Source organism: Oncorhynchus mykiss, chromosome 1 (genome assembly GCF_057628025.1).
Source record: "Oncorhynchus mykiss isolate SJ-2025 chromosome 1, ASM5762802v1, whole genome shotgun sequence".
Classification (NCBI taxonomy): domain Eukaryota; kingdom Metazoa; phylum Chordata; class Actinopteri; order Salmoniformes; family Salmonidae; genus Oncorhynchus; species Oncorhynchus mykiss.
The window spans coordinates 967,180-987,455 of record NC_143022.1 but is presented as its reverse complement, the minus strand read 5'-3'; the positions used below and the strand labels follow the sequence as shown (position 1 = coordinate 987,455).

The 20,276-nt window shown below is 44.9% G+C and overlaps 1 protein-coding gene across 1 annotated transcript; it reads left to right on the top strand.

Moving 5' to 3' along the window:
- The first annotated feature begins 208 nt into the window (after positions 1-208).
- On the top strand, positions 209-17,202 carry LOC110531890 (protein XRP2). The gene is made up of 5 exons (XM_090225351.1): positions 209-584; positions 9,952-10,620; positions 13,357-13,471; positions 14,704-14,789; positions 15,448-17,202. Exons 1-5 carry the CDS (start codon positions 414-416, stop codon positions 15,529-15,531), a joined length of 1,125 nt encoding a protein of 374 aa, XP_090081477.1. The 5' UTR covers positions 209-413; the 3' UTR covers positions 15,532-17,202.
- The last annotated feature ends 3,074 nt before the right edge of the window (positions 17,203-20,276 follow it).

Here is a 20,276-nt window from a genome sequence, read left to right as displayed (position 1 = left end):
TTTAACCCCTCTTACCGGCGGTAAACCGGGCCAGATAATCGAAACCCCTCACTGTTTACTACCCTGTATACTGAGCGCGGCTAAAACAACGCCCAGCTCCCAAAAAGCAGAACACTGATTTGATTGGCTGACATTGTCCACGTTGCCCCCTCCCAGACTGTTGTTGTACTGTGATTCGCTGTTACTAAGTAACGGATTGCAACGTATTGATTGGCTGTTGAACTGTGTAAGGAAAAGGGAAGCTCAAACGAAAGACGTGTTTACGAGTACGTGATAAGAAGCCAGAAACCGAGGAGGCAAGAAGACCGAAATACCTGTACATGTTATACAAAGTAGGCGATAAATCTTCTGGGGACAGACTCTTATCATATTTTCCTATACACGTTTGATTGGTTTATTGTTAAAAGGACAAAATGGGTTGCTGGTTCTCCAAAAAATCCAAGAGAAAATCACCCGAAAAGGAACCTACTCCGAAAACGGTGGAAGATAAGGCGAACAGCAGCAGCAACGCCAACAACATTGACCTCTGCAGCAATACAACAGAGGACCCACCTAAACAATACAGCTGGGACAAACGTGAAAAGGTATGGAGATGATGCATGCATGGCCAGGGAGACTAGCGGCGAGGATGCATGTATGACCAGGGGGATCGCTGAGGATGCATGCATGGTTAGGGATAGAACGAGTCAAAATTCACCCAAGGCTGAAAAACGGCCAAAAAACGTTGGTTGAGAACGAACACTAGCGCCAGGCAATAGCAAATGAATTAAAACTAACCTTCGCTGAGTCTCTTCTGACTGGAATGATCCTTAGAATTCAATTTCCCTAAATGGCACCAAACAAATTATACCTTTTTTTATTTGACCACTACAGTCTGTTCATAGGAAGAAACTGAAAAATAACAACTCGTGTAGAAAGTAAACATCTGCACCTCGATGGTGCCAAGTGTGCTTATGTCTGTATAAGAGGAAGTCGGAAACAAATTGTATCTTGACTATTTCTGGTCTAGCGATCGATGAAACCTTGTGTCATTAGAAAGAGATGATTATCCTGATTATAATGGCGACTTTAAAATATATATACACATTGCGAAATATACCAGCATGCCTCTCTATAAGAAAACAAGGGGGAGCTCTAGCGTTTGATGACAACGGAGTACGCTGCCCAGCATTACACAATTAGAAAGAGGAGTTTCATGATTAAAATGGTGTCCGACTTGTAAAATTCAAATATACACATTGCGAGATATTATGTAAAACAAACATACCTATATTTCCCCTACAGGAAACAATGGGACGACCTGAGAGTTCCATAAGTTTTTTGTTTTGACGTTTTAGCTACCAGAAATTGGTAAACTCATTAGAAATAATAGTTTATCCTGATTTAAAATGGTGTAGAACTTAAAACCATTAAAATAAATGCATTTTGAGATATTTGGTGAAATAGACAGACATTACCATTATTTCGGGAAAATAGGGACGTCTGAAAGTTCCAACAGCAGTCTTTTATTTAACCAGCTTGCCATTTATCTACTACTGTTCGCCTTTTTGTGTTCGCCTTTTTGTGGTTTGTAATGTAGCGATTAAGAGCGTTGGGCAGTAACCGAAAGGTGGCTGGTTCGAATCCACGAACCGACTAGGTAAAAAATGTTGTGTACCCTTGAGCAAGACACTTACCCAGGGTCGCACTGGAAAAGAGCTTCTGCTCATTGACCCTAAGGCAGCATTTCTTAATGCATGGGTCGCGATGTGTCAGAGTAAATGTATGATTATTAGTGCGTCTGCGCACTCTGCTTAGCAGCGGTCTCTGCTCAGTTTGGCAGCTGCGGTAGAGGGAGATGCCCTTGTGCTTCGCGGTTTACCGGATCATTTTCTTGCAGTTTTGTTGTAGATCACTCCGCGACACACGATGCAGCGCTGTCGTTCAGCAGCAGATGATGATGATGATGATGATGTGCTGTCGTTCAGCAGATGATGATGATGATGTGCTGTCGTTCAGCAGCAGATGATGATGATGATGATGTGCTGTCGTTCAGCAGCAGATGATGATGATGATGTGCTGTCGTTCAGCAGCAGATGATGATGATGATGATGTGCTGTCGTTCAGCAGCAGATGATGATGATGATGTGCTGTCGTTCAGCAGCAGATGATGATGATGTGCTGTCGTTCAGCAGCAGATGATGATGATGATGTGCTGTCGTTCAGCAGCAGATGATGTGCTGTCGTTCAGCTGATGATGATGATGATGATGTGCTGTCGTTCAGCAGCAGATGATGATGTGCTGTCGTTCAGCAGCAGATGATGATGTGCTGTCGTTCAGCAGCAGATGATGATGTGCTGTCGTTCAGCAGCAGATGATGATGATGATGATGATGTGCTGTCGTTCAGCAGCAGATGATGATGTGCTGTCGTTCAGCAGCAGATGATGATGATGATGTGCTGTCGTTCAGCAGCAGATGATGATGATGATGTGCTGTCGTTCAGCAGCAGATGATGATGATGATGTGCTGTCGTTCAGCAGCAGATGATGATGATGATGTGCTGTCGTTCAGCAGCAGATGATGATGATGATGATGTGCTGTCGTTCAGCAGCAGATGATGATGATGATGTGCTGTCGTTCAGCAGCAGATGATGATGATGATGTGCTGTCGTTCAGCAGCAGATGATGATGATGATGTGCTGTCGTTCAGCAGCAGATGATGATGATGTGCTGTCGTTCAGCAGCAGATGATGATGTGCTGTCGTTCAGCTGATGATGATGTGCTGTCGTTCAGCAGCAGATGATGATGATGATGTGCTGTCGTTCAGCAGCAGATGATGATGATGATGTGCTGTCGTTCAGCAGCAGATGATGATGATGTGCTGTCGTTCAGCAGCAGATGATGATGATGATGTGCTGTCGTTCAGCAGCAGATGATGATGATGATGTGCTGTCGTTCAGCAGCAGATGATGATGATGTGCTGTCGTTCAGCAGCAGCAGATGATGATGATGTGCTGTCGTTCAGCAGCAGATGATGATGATGATGTGCTGTCGTTCAGCAGCAGATGATGATGTGCTGTCGTTCAGCAGCTGATGATGATGATGTGCTGTCGTTCAGCAGCAGATGATGATGATGATGTGCTGTCGTTCAGCTGATGATGATGATGTGCTGTCGTTCAGCAGCAGATGATGATGATGATGATGATGATGTGCTGTCGTTCAGCAGCAGATGATGATGATGATGTGCTGTCGTTCAGCAGCAGATGATGATGATGATGTGCTGTCGTTCAGCAGCAGATGATGATGATGTGCTGTCGTTCAGCTGATGATGATGTGCTGTCGTTCAGCAGCAGATGATGATGATGATGTGCTGTCGTTCAGCAGCAGATGATGATGATGTGCTGTCGTTCAGCAGCAGATGATGTGCTGTCGTTCAGATGATGATGATGTGCTGTCGTTCAGCTGATGATGATGATGTGCTGTCGTTCAGCAGCAGATGATGATGATGATGTGCTGTCGTTCAGGAGCAGATGATGATGATGATGTGCTGTCGTTCAGGAGCAGATGATGATGTGCTGTCGTTCAGCAGCAGATGATGCCCTGCCAGCCACTGACTTATCATTCCCGCTCGCCATCACTCACCGCTGTCATCAACTGGACTCATGCTAGCTACAAGTTCTGACTGAGCTCAATTGTCATGAAACACAAATACAGTGATGAGTTTCTCTCTTTTTAATACAAACTTTGAGAAGTAACAAGGAGCGCCCACAATGTGTTTTGTGTGGGGAAGTGCTTAACGTTAGTAATGAGTCTCTCAAAAAGCGAACAAATGAATAAAACGCCACGTTCTGACCAAACACCTACAGCATGACGGTAAACCCAGGGAGGTCTTTCAGAACAGGGCAGGCAGGGTGCTTCAGCAAGCAGTGCTTCCGACTGTGGAAAAGTAGGTCAACTAGCAAGACTTTTAAGGATACAGGTATTCTGTGTGTATTTCTTTTCTCTCCTTCTCCCCTCCTCACAGGTGGAAATCATCATTCCCCAATCAGATCGGTCGCTAATCAGAAGACACACCTCCTCCTGTTTCCATTACCCTATCACATTCCCTTTCCCTTGGTTTAAAAACCCTGTCTGCTGTTTGCTCTAGAGCTCAATCTCTCTGTCAATGCCATCTGTCTGTAGATCTCTTGGCAATGCCATCTGTCTGTAGATCTCTTGTCAATGCCATCTGTCTGTAGATCTCTTGTCAATGCCATCTGTCTGTAGATCTCTCTGTCAATGCCATCTGTCTGTAGATCTCTCTGTCAATGCCATCTGTCTGTAGATCTCTTGTCAATGCCATCTGTCTGTAGATCTCTTGTCAATGCCATCTGTCTGTAGATCTCTTGTCAATGCCATCTGTCTGTAGATCTCTCTGTCAATGCCATCTGTCTGTAGATCTCTCTGTCAATGCCATCTGTCTGTAGATCTCTTGTCAATGCCATCTGTCTGTAGATCTGTTGTCAATGCCATCTGTCTGTAGATCTCTTGTCAATGCCATCTGTCTGTAGATCTCTTGTCAATGCCATCTGTCTGTAGATCTCTTGTCAATGCCATCTGTCTGTAGATCTCTTGTCAATGCCATCTGTCTGTAGATCTGTTGTCAATGCCATCTGTCTGTAGATCTCTTGTCAATGCCATCTGTCTGTAGATCTCTCTGTCAATGCCATCTGTCTGTAGATCTCTTGTCAATGCCATCTGTCTGTAGATCTCTCTGTCAATGCCATCTGTCTGTAGATCTCTCTGTCAATGCCATCTGTCTGTAGATCTCTTGTCAATGCCATCTGTCTGTAGATCTCTCTGTCAATGCCATCTGTCTGTATATCTCTTGTCAATGCCATCTGTCTGTAGATCTCTTGTCAATGCCATCTGTCTGTAGATCTCTTGTCAATGCCATCTGTCTGTAGATCTCTCTGTCAATGCCATCTGTCTGTAGATCTCTTGTCAATGCCATCTGTCTGTAGATCTGTTGTCAATGCCATCTGTCTGTAGATCTCTCTGTCAATGCCATCTGTCTGTAGATCTCTCTGTCAATGCCATCTGTCTGTAGATCTCTCTGTCTGTAGATCTCTTGTCAATGCCATCTGTCTGTATATCTCTTGTCAATGCCATCTGTCTGTAGATCTCTTGTCAATGCCATCTGTCTGTAGATCTCTCTGTCAAAGCCATCTGTCTGTAGATCTCTTGTCAATGCCATCTGTCTGTAGATCTCTTGTCAATGCCATCTGTCTGTAGATCTCTTGTCAATGCCATCTGTCTGTAGATCTCTTGTCAATGCCATCTGTCTGTAGATCTGTTGTCAATGCCATCTGTCTGTAGATCTCTCTGTCAATGCCATCTGTCTGTAGATCTCTCTGTCAAAGCCATCTGTCTGTAGATCTCTTGTCAATGCCATCTGTCTGTAGATCTCTTGTCAATGCCATCTGTCTGTAGATCTCTCTGTCAATGCCATCTGTCTGTAGATCTCTTGTCAATGCCATCTGTCTGTAGATCTCTCTGTCAATGCCATCTGTCTGTAGATCTCTCTGTCAATGCCATCTGTCTGTAGATATCTTGTCAATGCCATCTGTCTGTAGATCTCTCTGTCTGTAGATCTCTTGTCAATGCCATCTGTCTGTAGATCTCCCTGTCAATGCCATCTGTCTGTAGATCTCTCTGTCAATGCCATCTGTCTGTAGATCTCTTGTCAATGCCATCTGTCTGTAGATCTCTCTGTCAATGCCATCTGTCTGTAGATCTCTTGTCAATGCCATCTGTCTGTAGATCTCTTGTCAATGCCATCTGTCTGTAGATCTCTTGTCAATGCCATCTGTCTGTAGATCTCTCTCTCTGTCAATGCCATCTGTCTGTAGATCTCTTGTCAATGCCATCTGTCTGTAGATCTCTCTGTCAATGCCATCTGTCTGTAGATCTCTTGTCAATGCCATCTGTCTGTAGATCTCTCTGTCAATGCCATCTGTCTGTAGATCTCTCTGTCAATGCCATCTGTCTGTAGATCTCTCTGTCAATGCCATCTGTCTGTAGATCTCTTGTCAATGCCATCTGTCTGTAGATCTCTTGTCAATGCCATCTGTCTGTAGATCTCTCTGTCAATGCCATCTGTCTGTAGATCTCTCTGTCAATGCCATCTGTCTGTAGATCTCTTGTCAATGCCATCTGTCTGTAGATCTCTTGTCAATGCCATCTGTCTGTAGATCTCTCTGTCAATGCCATCTGTCTGTAGATCTCTCTGTCAATGCCATCTGTCTGTAGATCTCTTGTCAATGCCATCTGTCTGTATATCTCTTGTCAATGCCATCTGTCTGTAGATCTCTTGTCAATGCCATCTGTCTGTAGATCTCTTGTCAATGCCATCTGTCTGTAGATCTCTCTGTCAATGCCATCTGTCTGTAGATCTCTCTGTCAATGCCATCTGTCTGTAGATCTCTTTGTCAATGCCATCTGTCTGTAGATATCTTGTCAATGCATCTCTTGTCAATGCCATCTGTCTGTAGATCTCTCTGTCAATGCCATCTGTCTGTAGATCTCTTGTCAATGCCATCTGTCTGTAGATCTGTTGTCAATGCCATCTGTCTGTAGATCTCTCTGTCAATGCCATCTGTCTGTAGATCTCTCTGTCAAAGCCATCTGTCTGTAGATCTCTTGTCAATGCCATCTGTCTGTAGATCTCTTGTCAATGCCATCTGTCTGTAGATCTCTCTGTCAATGCCATCTGTCTGTAGATCTCTTGTCAATGCCATCTGTCTGTAGATCTCTCTGTCAATGCCATCTGTCTGTAGATCTCTCTGTCAATGCCATCTGTCTGTAGATATCTTGTCAATGCCATCTGTCTGTAGATCTCTCTGTCTGTAGATCTCTTGTCAATGCCATCTGTCTGTAGATCTCCCTGTCAATGCCATCTGTCTGTAGATCTCTCTGTCAATGCCATCTGTCTGTAGATCTCTTGTCAATGCCATCTGTCTGTAGATCTCTCTGTCAATGCCATCTGTCTGTAGATCTCTTGTCAATGCCATCTGTCTGTAGATCTCTTGTCAATGCCATCTGTCTGTAGATCTCTTGTCAATGCCATCTGTCTGTAGATCTCTCTGTCAATGCCATCTGTCTGTAGATCTCTCTGTCAATGCCATCTGTCTGTAGATCTCTTGTCAATGCCATCTGTCTGTAGATCTCTCTGTCAATGCCATCTGTCTGTAGATCTCTTGTCAATGCCATCTGTCTGTAGATCTCTCTGTCAATGCCATCTGTCTGTAGATCTCTCTGTCAATGCCATCTGTCTGTAGATCTCTTGTCAATGCCATCTGTCTGTATATCTCTTGTCAATGCCATCTGTCTGTAGATCTCTTGTCAATGCCATCTGTCTGTAGATCTCTCTGTCAATGCCATCTGTCTGTAGATCTCTTGTCAATGCCATCTGTCTGTAGATCTCTTGTCAATGCCATCTGTCTGTAGATCTCTCTGTCAATGCCATCTGTCTGTAGATCTCTCTGTCAATGCCATCTGTCTGTAGATCTCTTGTCAATGCCATCTGTCTGTAGATCTCTCTGTCAATGCCATCTGTCTGTAGATCTCTTGTCAATGCCATCTGTCTGTAGATCTCTCTGTCAATGCCATCTGTCTGTAGATCTCTCTGTCAATGCCATCTGTCTGTAGATCTCTTGTCAATGCCATCTGTCTGTATATCTCTTGTCAATGCCATCTGTCTGTAGATCTCTTGTCAATGCCATCTGTCTGTAGATCTCTTGTCAATGCCATCTGTCTGTAGATCTCTCTGTCAATGCCATCTGTCTGTAGATCTCTCTGTCAATGCCATCTGTCTGTAGATCTCTTTGTCAATGCCATCTGTCTGTAGATATCTTGTCAATGCATCTCTTGTCAATGCCATCTGTCTGTAGATCTCTCTGTCAATGCCATCTGTCTGTAGATCTCCCTGTCAATGCCATCTGTCTGTAGATCTCTCTGTCAATGCCATCTGTCTGTAGATCTCTCTGTCAATGCCATCTGTCTGTAGATCTCTTGTCAATGCCATCTGTCTGTAGATCTCTCTGTCAATGCCATCTGTCTGTAGATCTCTTGTCAATGCCATCTGTCTGTAGATCTCTTGTCAATGCCATCTGTCTGTAGATCTCTTGTCAATGCCATCTGTCTGTAGATCTCTTATTTGGTTTTTGGCATCTACATGTCCTTTGTCCCCACCTGTGAGTATTGGTTTTGTTATGGTGTTCGTTTGACGGTGGGAAGAGGGGGTACCAAGATAAGTCACCCATGGGCATACATTACCCGTAGGAATACTTTGTATAAAAACACTAGTTAGAACTGGGCCGACCACCCATTGTATTTTTGGTTAGTTAGTTAGCTGTTGGTGAAGTAGGCTAGTCTAGCTTAGGGGTGTTTTTGGATACTTATTATTTCTTTCCTTGGGTCCAGATCAGCCCCTTTTCCTGCTCCCCCCCATTACCGTGTGTGTTCAAATAAACCATGAGTGTTTAACGGTAATTTAGTTGTCTGTGGTTATTTCGTTCTCACCGTTACTTTGTCACTATTACACTTTGCATGAGTTATGTTACGGGTCTCGATTACCCCCCCCCCCCCCAGACTGCCGGGCCAAAGGGATTCGTAACAAAGACATTGTTGTGATTTTATAACAGGTGATGATCAGCAGGCATAAGGGAGTACTAACTCTCATAGTAGTAGATGTGAGTTTCTCTTTCAAAAAAAACCCTGGCCTTGTACACATGTAATAGCTAATGATAGCCAAAGCAAGCTAGCTAGCTACTGATGGTGCAACCCTAAGTAACAGTACAGATTAAACATGATCATGCCCACTTTACATCTTACTGTAGAAATTATTGTTGAAAACTAGTCTCGGTTGGAACTGTTTGTTAACATGCAAGTAATAACAGTTTATTCTGAACTAGATTAAACTGTCTCAAAAAGCCTCTTGCTTCAAACACACTCCCACAGTTCTGGGTTCTACAGCAGGAAGTGGTCTCCTGCCTGACTGAGAAAGCAGTAGGGCTTCAAACACACTCGCACAGTTCTGGGTTCTACAGCAGGAAGTGGTCTCCTGCCTGACTGAGAAAGCAGTAGGGCTTCAAACACACTCGCACAGTTCTGGGTTCTACAACAGGAAGTGGTCTCCTGCCTGACTGAGAAAGCAGTAGGGCTTCAAACACACTCACACAGTTCTGGGTTCTACAGCAGGAAGTGGTCTCCTGCCTGACTGAGAAAGCAGTAGGGCTTCAAACACACTCGCACAGTTCTGGGTTCTACAGCAGGAAGTGGTCTCCTGCCTGACTGAGAAAGCAGTAGCTGTTCTGATCCAGTTTGGCACCACATACAGTCCCCAACGGCAGGGTTCTCAAGTACGGAAACGGTGTCATTGCTGAGTATGACCTCAGTGTTAAACTGTCAAACTGAGCCCAGAATAGACCTGCTTGTTGAGAACTTGAACCAGCCACAGACATCTCATTAGGTGTGTGTGTGATGTGATCAATCTGTTTATTCCAGTTCAGAATGAAACATGATTTATTGTATTTTAACAGCAACATTTCCAACCTAGACAGATATGTAAGAGTGTTTTTAATGGGGGGAAATGAACATGAATATATATTTATACGAATATTTAATGTTTTTGTCTATATTGCATTTGTTTTAGGCATAAGGGTAATGAAATGTACCGATATTTCCTAAGCTTGGGTCCCAAGAAAACACATTTCTCTTTTGGGTCCCGGGCTGAAAAAGTTTAAGAACCAGTGCCCTAAGGAACTAATGTCTGTCTCTATGCAGATTGACCCTAAGGAACTCATGTATGTCTCTATGCAGATTGACCCTAAGGAACTCATGTCTGTCTCTATGCAGATTGACCCTAAGGAACTCATGTCTGTCTCTATGCAGATTGACCCTAAGGAACTAATGTCTGTCTCTATGCAGGTTGATCCTAAGGACTTCATGCTAACGGGGCTGAAGGATGCCACAGTGGGCCGTCTGCCAGGCAAGCTGAACGGACAGCAGTTTGTCATCCAGGACTGTGACAACTGTAAGATCTTCGTGTTGGACCACTCCGCCACCATCACCATCGACGACTGCACTAACTGCTGTATCGTTATGGGGCCAGTGAAGGGCAGTGTGTTCTTCAGGGACTGTAAGGACATCAAGTGTGTGGTGGCCTGCCAGCAGTTCAGGACCAGGGACTGTCAGAAGATGGAGGTGTTCCTGTGTTGCGCCACTCAGCCCATCATCGAGGCGTCCACAGGGATGAAGTTCGGCTGCTTCCAGTACTACTACCCCGAGCTGGCCTTCCACTTCAAGGACGCAGGCCTCAGCATCTTCAACAACAACTGGAGCAACGTCCATGACTTCACGCCCGTCTCAGGGGAGACCAACTGGAGCCTGCTGCCTGAGGACACTGTGGTGTTGGACCATGTTCCAGCCCCTGACCCGGAGTCAGAGTTTAAATCAGTCCGGGTCTCAGCTGAGGCATCCCGCAGCATCGTACCCATGACCAAAGGAGGCAGACGCAAGGAGAGTGACGAGTCCTGTCTGTTTGTGTTCTTCTCTGGGGACTACACCACTGCTAACGCCCGGAAACTCATTGATGAGGTGAGGAGGAGGTAGAGGGGAGGAGAGGAGGATAAGAGAGTCTGCTCAATGACTTAAAGTAATACAAAAAATGAGGGAAGGTTAGACACTTTGTCATGCAGTTAAAGGTCTCCTTCCCTTGCTGCAATGGTTCTATTTTTGGCCTTTCCATTAAGGTCCTTCTGATCTAAACTACTGGTCATCCTCCAGATGAGGAAGTGACTCAAGGTCCTTCTGGTGTTGGTGGGTCATCATTGTTTACTAGTCTGTTGGTGGGTCATCATTGTTTACTAGTCTGTTGGTGGGTCATCATTGTTTACTAGTCTGTTGGTGGGTCATCATTGTTTACTAGTCTGTTGGTGGGTCATCATTATTTACCAGTCTGTTGGTGGGTCATCATTGTTTACTAGTCTGTTGGTGGGTCATCATTGTTTACTAGTCTGTTGGTGGTTCATCGTTGTTTACTAGTCTGTTGGTGGGTCATCATTGTTTACCAGTCTGTTGGTGGGTCATCATTGTTTACTAGTCTGTTGGTGGGTCATAATTGTTTATTAGTCTGTTGGTGGGTCATCATTGTTTACCAGTCTGTTGGTGTTGGTGGGTCATCATTGTTTACTAGTCTGTTGGTGTTGGTGGGTCATCATTGTTTACTAGTCTGTTGGTGTTGGTGGGTCATCATTGTTTACTAGTCTGTTGGTGGGTCATAATTGTTTACTAGTCTGTTGGTGGGTCATCATTGTTTACCAGTCTGTTGGTGTTGGTGGGTCATCATTGTTTACTAGTCTGTTGGTGTTGGTGGGTCATCATTGTTTACTAGTCTGTTGGTGTTGGTGGGTCATCATTGTTTACTAGTCTGTTGGTGTTGGGGGGGCATCATTGTTTACTAGTCTGTTGGTGGGTCATCATTGTTTACCAGTCTGTTGGTGGGTCATCATTGTTTACTAGTCTGTTGGTGGGTCATCATTGTTTACTAGTCTGTTGGTGTTGGGGTGTCATCATTGTTTACTAGTCTGTTGGTGGGTCATCATTGTTTACCAGTCTGTTGGTGTTGGTGGGTCATCATTGTTTACTAGTCTGTTGGTGTTGGTGGGTCATCATTGTTTACTAGTCTGTTGGTGTTGGTGGGTCATCATTGTTTACTAGTCTGTTGGTGTTGGGGGGGCATCATTGTTTACTAGTCTGTTGGTGGGTCATCATTGTTTACCAGTCTGTTGGTGTTGGTGGGTCATCATTGTTTACTAGTCTGTTGGTGGGTCACCATTGTTTACTAGTCTGTTGGTGGGTCATCATTGTTTACCAGTCTGTTGGTGTTGGTGGGTCATCATTGTTTACTAGTCTGTTGGTGGGTCATCATTGTTTACTAGTCTGTTGGTGTTGGGGTGTCATCATTGTTTACTAGTCTGTTGGTGGGTCATCATTGTTTACTAGTCTGTTGGGGGGTCAACATTGTTTACTAGTCTGTTGGGGGGTCACCATTGTTTACTAGTCTGTTGGGGGGTCATCATTGTTTACTAGTCTGTTGGGGGGTCATCATTGTTTACTAGTCTGTTGGGGGGTCATCATTGTTTACTAGTCTGTTGGGGGGTCATCATTGTTTGCTAGTCTGTTGGTGGGTCATCATTGTTTACTAGTCTTTTGGGGGGTCATCATTGTTTACTAGTCTGTTGGGGGGTCACCATTGTTTACTAGTCTGTTGGGGGGTCACCATTGTTTACTAGTCTGTTGGGGGGTCATCATTGTTTACTAGTCTGTTGGGGGGTCATCATTGTTTACTAGTCTGTTGGGGGGTCATCATTGTTTACTAGTCTGTTGGTGGGTCATCATTGTTACTATGCAGCTGTGCTGCACCCAACTGGTTGATCTTATTAAGCTGTGGTAAGCTTTTCACCTCATCTGTAAAATATACTACAGCAGATGTTCCCAAACTGCTAACAGTCCCCTACCCCTTCAAACATTCAACCTCCAGCTGTACCCCCTCTAGCACCAGGGTCAGCGCACTCTCAAATGTTGTTTTTGGCATCATTGTAAGCCTGCAGCACACACACACTACACAACACATTTATTAAACATGAATGAGGGTTTTTGTCACTACCCGGCTGAAGGGAAGTGACGAGCTCTTATAGGACCAGGGCACAACTGATAATAATCAACAATTATGCTCTTCATTTAACCATCTTACATAAAACCTTATTTTCTTCATAAAAAATTGTGAATAACTCACCACAGATTAAAGAGAATGGTGTGCTTGAAAGGATGCACGTAACTCTGCAATGTTAGGTTGTATTGGAGAGAGTCTCAGTCTTAAATAATTTTCCACACAGTCTGTGCCTGTACTTAGTTTTCATGCTAGTGAGGGCTGAGAATCCACTCTCACATAGGTACGTGGTTCCAAAGGGCATCAATGTCTTAACAGCACGATTTGCCAAGGCAGGATACTCTGAGCGCAGCCCAATCCAGAAATCTGGCAGTGGCTTCTGATGAGTCTTTCGATGAGGCTCTCTTGTTCAGATATCGGTAAGTGGACTGGAGGCAGGACATGAAAGGGATAAACGAATCCTGTTGTCATCCGTTTCGGGAAAGTACCTGCATAATTGCGCACCCAACTCACTCAGGTGCTTCGCTATATCACATTTGACATTGTCCATAAGCTTGAGTTTATTTGCACACAAAAAATCATACAATGATGGAAATTGAATGTAGTTGGCCTCTGGGAAAGGGTTTAATGGTGTCATTGCTTCCTGTCTGTATTAACTCCAGGCCTCTGGGAAAGGGTTTGTGCTGATCCAGACTAAGGAAGTGTCCATGCGCCCCGAGGACGTCAGTAGAGTGTTCCAGAACGATGCAGAGGGACTCCTCGAGTGGATCACCAACGGTAAGGAACACCGACTGTCCCTCCTTATTCTCTATACAGGGCACTACTTTTGACCAGGGCCTGCAGACAATCTGCATATCATCTGGGTTAATCATTCAATAGTTGGTTTGAGGCTAGGGCAGACATCGGTTTGAGGCTAGGGCAGACATCGGTTTGAGGCTAGGGCAGACATCGGTTTGAGGCTAGGGCAGACATCGGTTTGAGGCCAGGGCAGACATCGGTTTGAGGCTAGGGCTGACATCGGTTTGAGGCTAGGGCTGACATCGGTTTGAGGCTAGGGCTGACATCGGTTTGAGGCTAGGGCTGACATCGGTTTGATGCTAGGGCTGACATCGGTTTGAGGCTAGGGCTGACATCGGTTTGAGGCTAGGGCTGACATCGGTTTGAGGCTAGGGCTGACATCGGTTTGAGGCCAGGGCTGACATCGGTTTGAGGCCAGGGCTGACATCGGTTTGAGGCCAGGGCTGACATCGGTTTGAGGCCAGGGCTGACATCGGTTTGAGGCCAGGGCTGACATCGGTTTGAGGCCAGGGCAGACATCGATTTGAGTCCAGGGCAGACATCGGTTTGAGGCCAGGGCTGACATCGGTTTGAGGCCAGGGCTGACATCGGTTTGAGGCCAGGGCTGACATCGGTTTGAGGCCAGGGCAGACATCGGGTTGAGGCTAGGGCTGACATCGGTTTGAGGCCAGGGCTGACATCGGTTTGAGGCCAGGGCTGACATCGGTTTGAGGCTAGGGCTGACATCGGTTTGAGGCTAGGGCTGACATCGGTTTGAGGCTAGGGCTGACATCGGTTTGAGGCTAGGGCTGACATCGGTTTGAGGCTAGGGCTGACATCGGTTTGAGGCTAGGGCTGACATCGGTTTGAGGCTAGGGCTGACATCGGTTTGAGGCTAGGGCAGACATCGGTTTGAGGCTAGGGCTGACATCGGTTTGAGGCTAGGGCAGACATCGGTTTGAGGCCAGGGCAGACATCGGTTTGAGGCCAGGGCAGACATCGGTTTGAGGCTAGGGCAGACATCGGGTTGAGGCCAGGGCTGACATTGGGTTGAGGCCAGGGCTGACATCGGTTTGCTGTTTCTGGTTCTCTGTGATGTATGATGACCTTTGAACCAAGAGAAAGTGGGGATAAGATCCCATTAGTTGAAGGAAAGAATTGTGTTAATGAGTTGGTTTAGTGCTTATGATGATTAGGCATGCATTTCTGAACTGCATCTCTTGTTGCCACAGGCCCAGTGACAGCTCTGGAGTTGAATGGGGACGGGGTAGTGGAGGCCTGCAAGAGCATGGCCAGTGACATGTTCAGTGGAACCAAGGTAACAGCATTCCTGACATCTCTAGACTAAACATTTATTGTTGTGCCTACTGAGTGGTCTAAGGCACTGCATCTCAGTGCTAGCTGTGTTACTGGTTCTAGTCCAGGCTCTGTCGCAGCCTGCCGCAACCGGGAGACCCATGGGGCGGCGCACAATTGACCCAGCGTCGTCCGGGTTAGGGGAGGGTTTGGTCGGCAGGGATGTCCTTGTCTCATCGTGCACTAGCGACTCCTGTGGTGGACCGGGCGCAGTGCACGCTAACATGGTCGCCAGGTGCACGGTGTTTCCTCCGACACATTGGTGCGGCTGGCTTCTAGGTTAAGCTGGCATTCTGTCAAGAAGCAGTGCGACTTGGTTGGGTCGTGTTTCGGAGGACGGCTCTCGACCTTCGCCTCTCCCGAGTCCGTACGGGAGTTGCAGCGATGAGACAAGACTGTAGCTACCAGTTGGATAATACGAAATTGGGGAGAAAAAAAGGGGTTATCATTTATATACTTTTTTACATTTATTGTTTTAATGTCAATGAAACTAACCTGGTAAAATATCATTTTAAAAAGATCTCAGGATTTGATCAATTGTACTGAAAGTGTTAGTCAGAACTGTACGAGCTAATAATATAGTACCTGTGTGTGAAGTAACTCTGTCCAATTCCCTGCAGGTGTTTGTTTCAGACAACAGAAATACTTCCTCTCGAGATGTGGACAACTTCTTCAACTTCGCTGACATGCAGATGGGCTTGTGATTGAGTCACTGTATGACAATCAACTTACTACACAACCAAGGATTTTTTTGTTATATTTTTTATACTAGTAGGTAGCGGAGAAGGACAGGTTAATCATCAGAATGATGGTAGGTAGTGGAGAAGGACAGGTTAATCATCAGAATGATGGTAGGTAGTGGAGAAGGACAGGTTAATCATCAGAATGATGGTAGGTAGCGGAGAAGGACAGGTTAATCATCAGAATGATGGTAGGTAGTGGAGAAGGACAGGTTAATCATCAGAATGATGATAGGTAGCGGAGAAGGACAGGTTAATCATCAGAATGATGATAGGTAGCGGAGAAGGACAGGTTAATCATCAGAATGATGGTAGGTAGTGGAGAAGGACAGGTTCATCAACATAGTGATGGTAGGTAGTGGAGAAGGACAGGTTAATCATCAGAATGATGGTAGGTAGTGGAGAAGGACAGGTTAATCATCAGAATGATGGTAGGTAGTGGAGAAGGACAGGTTAATCATCAGAATGATGGTAGGTAGTGGAGAAGGACAGGTTAATCATCAGAATGATGGTAGGTAGTGGAGAAGGACAGGTTAATCATCAGAATGATGGTAGGTAATGGAGAAGGACAGGTTAATCAACATAGTGATGGTAGGTAGTGGAGAAGGACAGGTTAATCATCAGAATGATGGTAGGTAGTGGAGAAGGACAGGTTAATCATCAGAATGATGGTAGGTAGCGGAGAAGGACAGGTTAATCATCAGAATGATGGTAGGTAGTGGAGAAGGACAGGTTAATCATCAGAATGATGGTAGGTAGTGGAGAAGGACAGGTTAATCATCAGAATGATGGTAGGTAGTGGAGAAGGACAGGTTAATCATCAGAATGATGGTAGGTAGTGGAGAAGGACAGGTTAATCAACATAGTGATGGTAGGTAGTGGAGAAGGACAGGTTAATCATCAGAATGATGGTAGGTAGTGGAGAAGGACAGGTTAATCATCAGAATGATGGTAGGTAGTGGAGAAGGACAGGTTAATCATCAGAATGATGGTAGGTAGTGGAGAAGGACAGGTTAATCATCAGAATGATGGTAGGTAGTGGAGAAGGACAGGTTAATCATCAGAATGATGGTAGGTAATGGAGAAGGACAGGTTAATCAACATAGTGATGGTAGGTAGTGGAGAAGGACAGGTTAATCATCAGAATGATGGTAGGTAGTGGAGAAGGACAGGTTAAACATCAGAATGATGGTAGGTAGCGGAGAAGGACAGGTTAATCATCAGAATGATGGTAGGTAGTGGAGAAGGACAGGTTAATCATCAGAATGATGGTAGGTAGCGGAGAAGGACAGGTTAATCAACATAGTGATGGTAGGTAATGGAGAAGGACAGGTTAATCAACATAGTGATGGTAGGTAGTGGAGAAGGACAGGTTAATCATCAGAATGATGGTAGGTAGTGGAGAAGGACAGGTTAATCAACATAGTGATGGTAGGTAGTGGAGAAGGACAGGTTAATCAACATAGTGATGGTAGGTAGTGGAGAAGGACAGGTTATTCAACATAGTGATGGTAGGTAGTGGAGAAGGACAGGTTAATCATCAGAATGATGGTAGGTAGTGGAGAAGGACAGGTTAATCATCAGAATGATGGTAGGTAATGGAGAAGGACAGGTTAATCAACATAGTGATGGTAGGTAGTGGAGAAGGACAGGTTAATCATCAGAATGATGGTAGGTAGTGGAGAAGGACAGGTTAATCATCAGAATGATGGTAGGTAGCGGAGAAGGACAGGTTAATCATCAGAATGATGGTAGGTAGTGGAGAAGGACAGGTTAATCATCAGAATGATGGTAGGTAGTGGAGAAGGACAGGTTAATCATCAGAATGATGGTAGGTAGTGGAGAAGGACAGGTTAATCAACATAGTGATGGTAGGTAGTGGAGAAGGACAGGTTAATCATCAGAATGATGGTAGGTAGTGGAGAAGGACAGGTTAATCATCAGAATGATGGTAGGTAGCGGAGAAGGACAGGTTAATCATCAGAATGATGGTAGGTAGTGGAGAAGGACAGGTTAATCATCAGAATGATGATAGGTAGCGGAGAAGGACAGGTTAATCATCAGAATGATGATAGGTAGCGGAGAAGGACAGGTTAATCATCAGAATGATGGTAGGTAGTGGAGAAGGACAGGTTCATCAACATAGTGATGGTAGGTAGTGGAGAAGGACAGGTTAATCATCAGAATGATGGTAGGTAGTGGAGAAGGACAGGTTAATCATCAGAATGATGGTAGGTAGTGGAGAAGGACAGGTTAATCATCAGAATGATGGTAGGTAGTGGAGAAGGACAGGTTAATCATCAGAATGATGGTAGGTAGTGGAGAAGGACAGGTTAATCATCAGAATGATGGTAGGTAATGGAGAAGGACAGGTTAATCAACATAGTGATGGTAGGTAGTGGAGAAGGACAGGTTAATCATCAGAATGATGGTAGGTAGTGGAGAAGGACAGGTTAATCATCAGAATGATGGTAGGTAGCGGAGAAGGACAGGTTAATCATCAGAATGATGGTAGGTAGTGGAGAAGGACAGGTTAATCATCAGAATGATGGTAGGTAGTGGAGAAGGACAGGTTAATCATCAGAATGATGGTAGGTAGTGGAGAAGGACAGGTTAATCATCAGAATGATGGTAGGTAGTGGAGAAGGACAGGTTAATCAACATAGTGATGGTAGGTAGTGGAGAAGGACAGGTTAATCATCAGAATGATGGTAGGTAGTGGAGAAGGACAGGTTAATCATCAGAATGATGGTAGGTAGTGGAGAAGGACAGGTTAATCATCAGAATGATGGTAGGTAGTGGAGAAGGACAGGTTAATCATCAGAATGATGGTAGGTAGTGGAGAAGGACAGGTTAATCATCAGAATGATGGTAGGTAATGGAGAAGGACAGGTTAATCAACATAGTGATGGTAGGTAGTGGAGAAGGACAGGTTAATCATCAGAATGATGGTAGGTAGTGGAGAAGGACAGGTTAATCATCAGAATGATGGTAGGTAGCGGAGAAGGACAGGTTAATCATCAGAATGATGGTAGGTAGTGGAGAAGGACAGGTTAATCATCAGAATGATGGTAGGTAGCGGAGAAGGACAGGTTAATCAACATAGTGATGGTAGGTAATGGAGAAGGACAGGTTAATCAACATAGTGATGGTAGGTAGTGGAGAAGGACAGGTTAATCATCAGAATGATGGTAGGTAGTGGAGAAGGACAGGTTAATCAACATAGTGATGGTAGGTAGTGGAGAAGGACAGGTTAATCAACATAGTGATGGTAGGTAGTGGAGAAGGACAGGTTATTCAACATAGTGATGGTAGGTAGTGGAGAAGGACAGGTTAATCATCAGAATGATGGTAGGTAGTGGAGAAGGACAGGTTAATCATCAGAATGATGGTAGGTAATGGAGAAGGACAGGTTAATCAACATAGTGATGGTAGGTAGTGGAGAAGGACAGGTTAATCATCAGAATGATGGTAGGTAGTGGAGAAGGACAGGTTAATCATCAGAATGATGGTAGGTAGCGGAGAAGGACAGGTTAATCATCAGAATGATGGTAGGTAGTGGAGAAGGACAGGTTAATCATCAGAATGATGGTAGGTAGTGGAGAAGGACAGGTTAATCATCAGAATGATGGTAGGTAGTGGAGAAGGACAGGTTAATCAACATAGTGATGGTAGGTAGTGGAGAAGGACAGGTTAATCATCAGAATGATGGTAGGTAGTGGAGAAGGACAGGTTAATCATCAGAATGATGGTAGGTAGTGGAGAAGGACAGGTTAATCATCAGAATGATGGTAGGTAGTGGAGAAGGACAGGTTAATCATCAGAATGATGGTAGGTAGTGGAGAAGGACAGGTTAATCTTCAGAATGATGGTAGGTAGCGGAGAAGGACAGGTTAATCAACATAGTGATGGTAGGTAGTGGAGAAGGACAGGTTAATCATCAGAATGATGGTAGGTAGTGGAGAAGGACAGGTTAATCATCAGAATGATGGTAGGTAGCGGAGAAGGACAGGTTAATCATCAGAATGATGGTAGGTAGTGGAGAAGGACAGGTTAATCATCAGAATGATGGTAGGTAGCGGAGAAGGACAGGTTAATCAACATAGTGATGGTAGGTAATGGAGAAGGACAGGTTAATCAACATAGTGATGGTAGGTAGTGGAGAAGGACAGGTTAATCATCAGAATGATGGTAGGTAGTGGAGAAGGACAGGTTAATCAACATAGTGATGGTAGGTAGTGGAGAAGGACAGGTTAATCAACATAGTGATGGTAGGTAGTGGAGAAGGACAGGTTATTCAACATAGTGATGGTAGGTAGTGGAGAAGGACAGGTTAATCATCAGAATGATGGTAGGTAGTGAAGAAGGACAGGTTAATCAACATAGTGATGGTAGGTAGCGGTGAAGGACAGGTTAATCATCAGAATGATGGTAGGTAGTGGAGAAGGACAGGTTATTCAACATAGTGATGGTAGGTAGTGGAGAAGGACAGGTTAATCATCAGAATGATGGTAGGTAGCGGAGAAGGACAGGTTAATCATCAGAATGATGGTAGGTAGTGGAGAAGGACAGGTTAATCAACATAGTGATGGTAGGTAGCGGAGAAGGACAGGTTATTCAACATAGTGATGGTAGGTAGTGGAGAAGGACAGGTTAATCATCAGAATGATGGTAGGTAGTGGAGAAGGACAGGTTAATAAACATAGTGA

Bases quoted from the DNA above. Each gene is read 5' to 3' on its own strand.
- LOC110531890 (XM_090225351.1), top strand. From the start codon at position 414: ATGGGTTGCTGGTTCTCCAAAAAATCCAAGAGAAAATCACCCGAAAAG. The intron at 585-9,951 runs GTATGGAGATGA...GTCTCTATGCAG, and splicing joins GCTGGGACAAACGTGAAAAG to GTTGATCCTAAGGACTTCAT. The intron at 10,621-13,356 runs GTGAGGAGGAGG...TATTAACTCCAG, and splicing joins CCCGGAAACTCATTGATGAG to GCCTCTGGGAAAGGGTTTGT.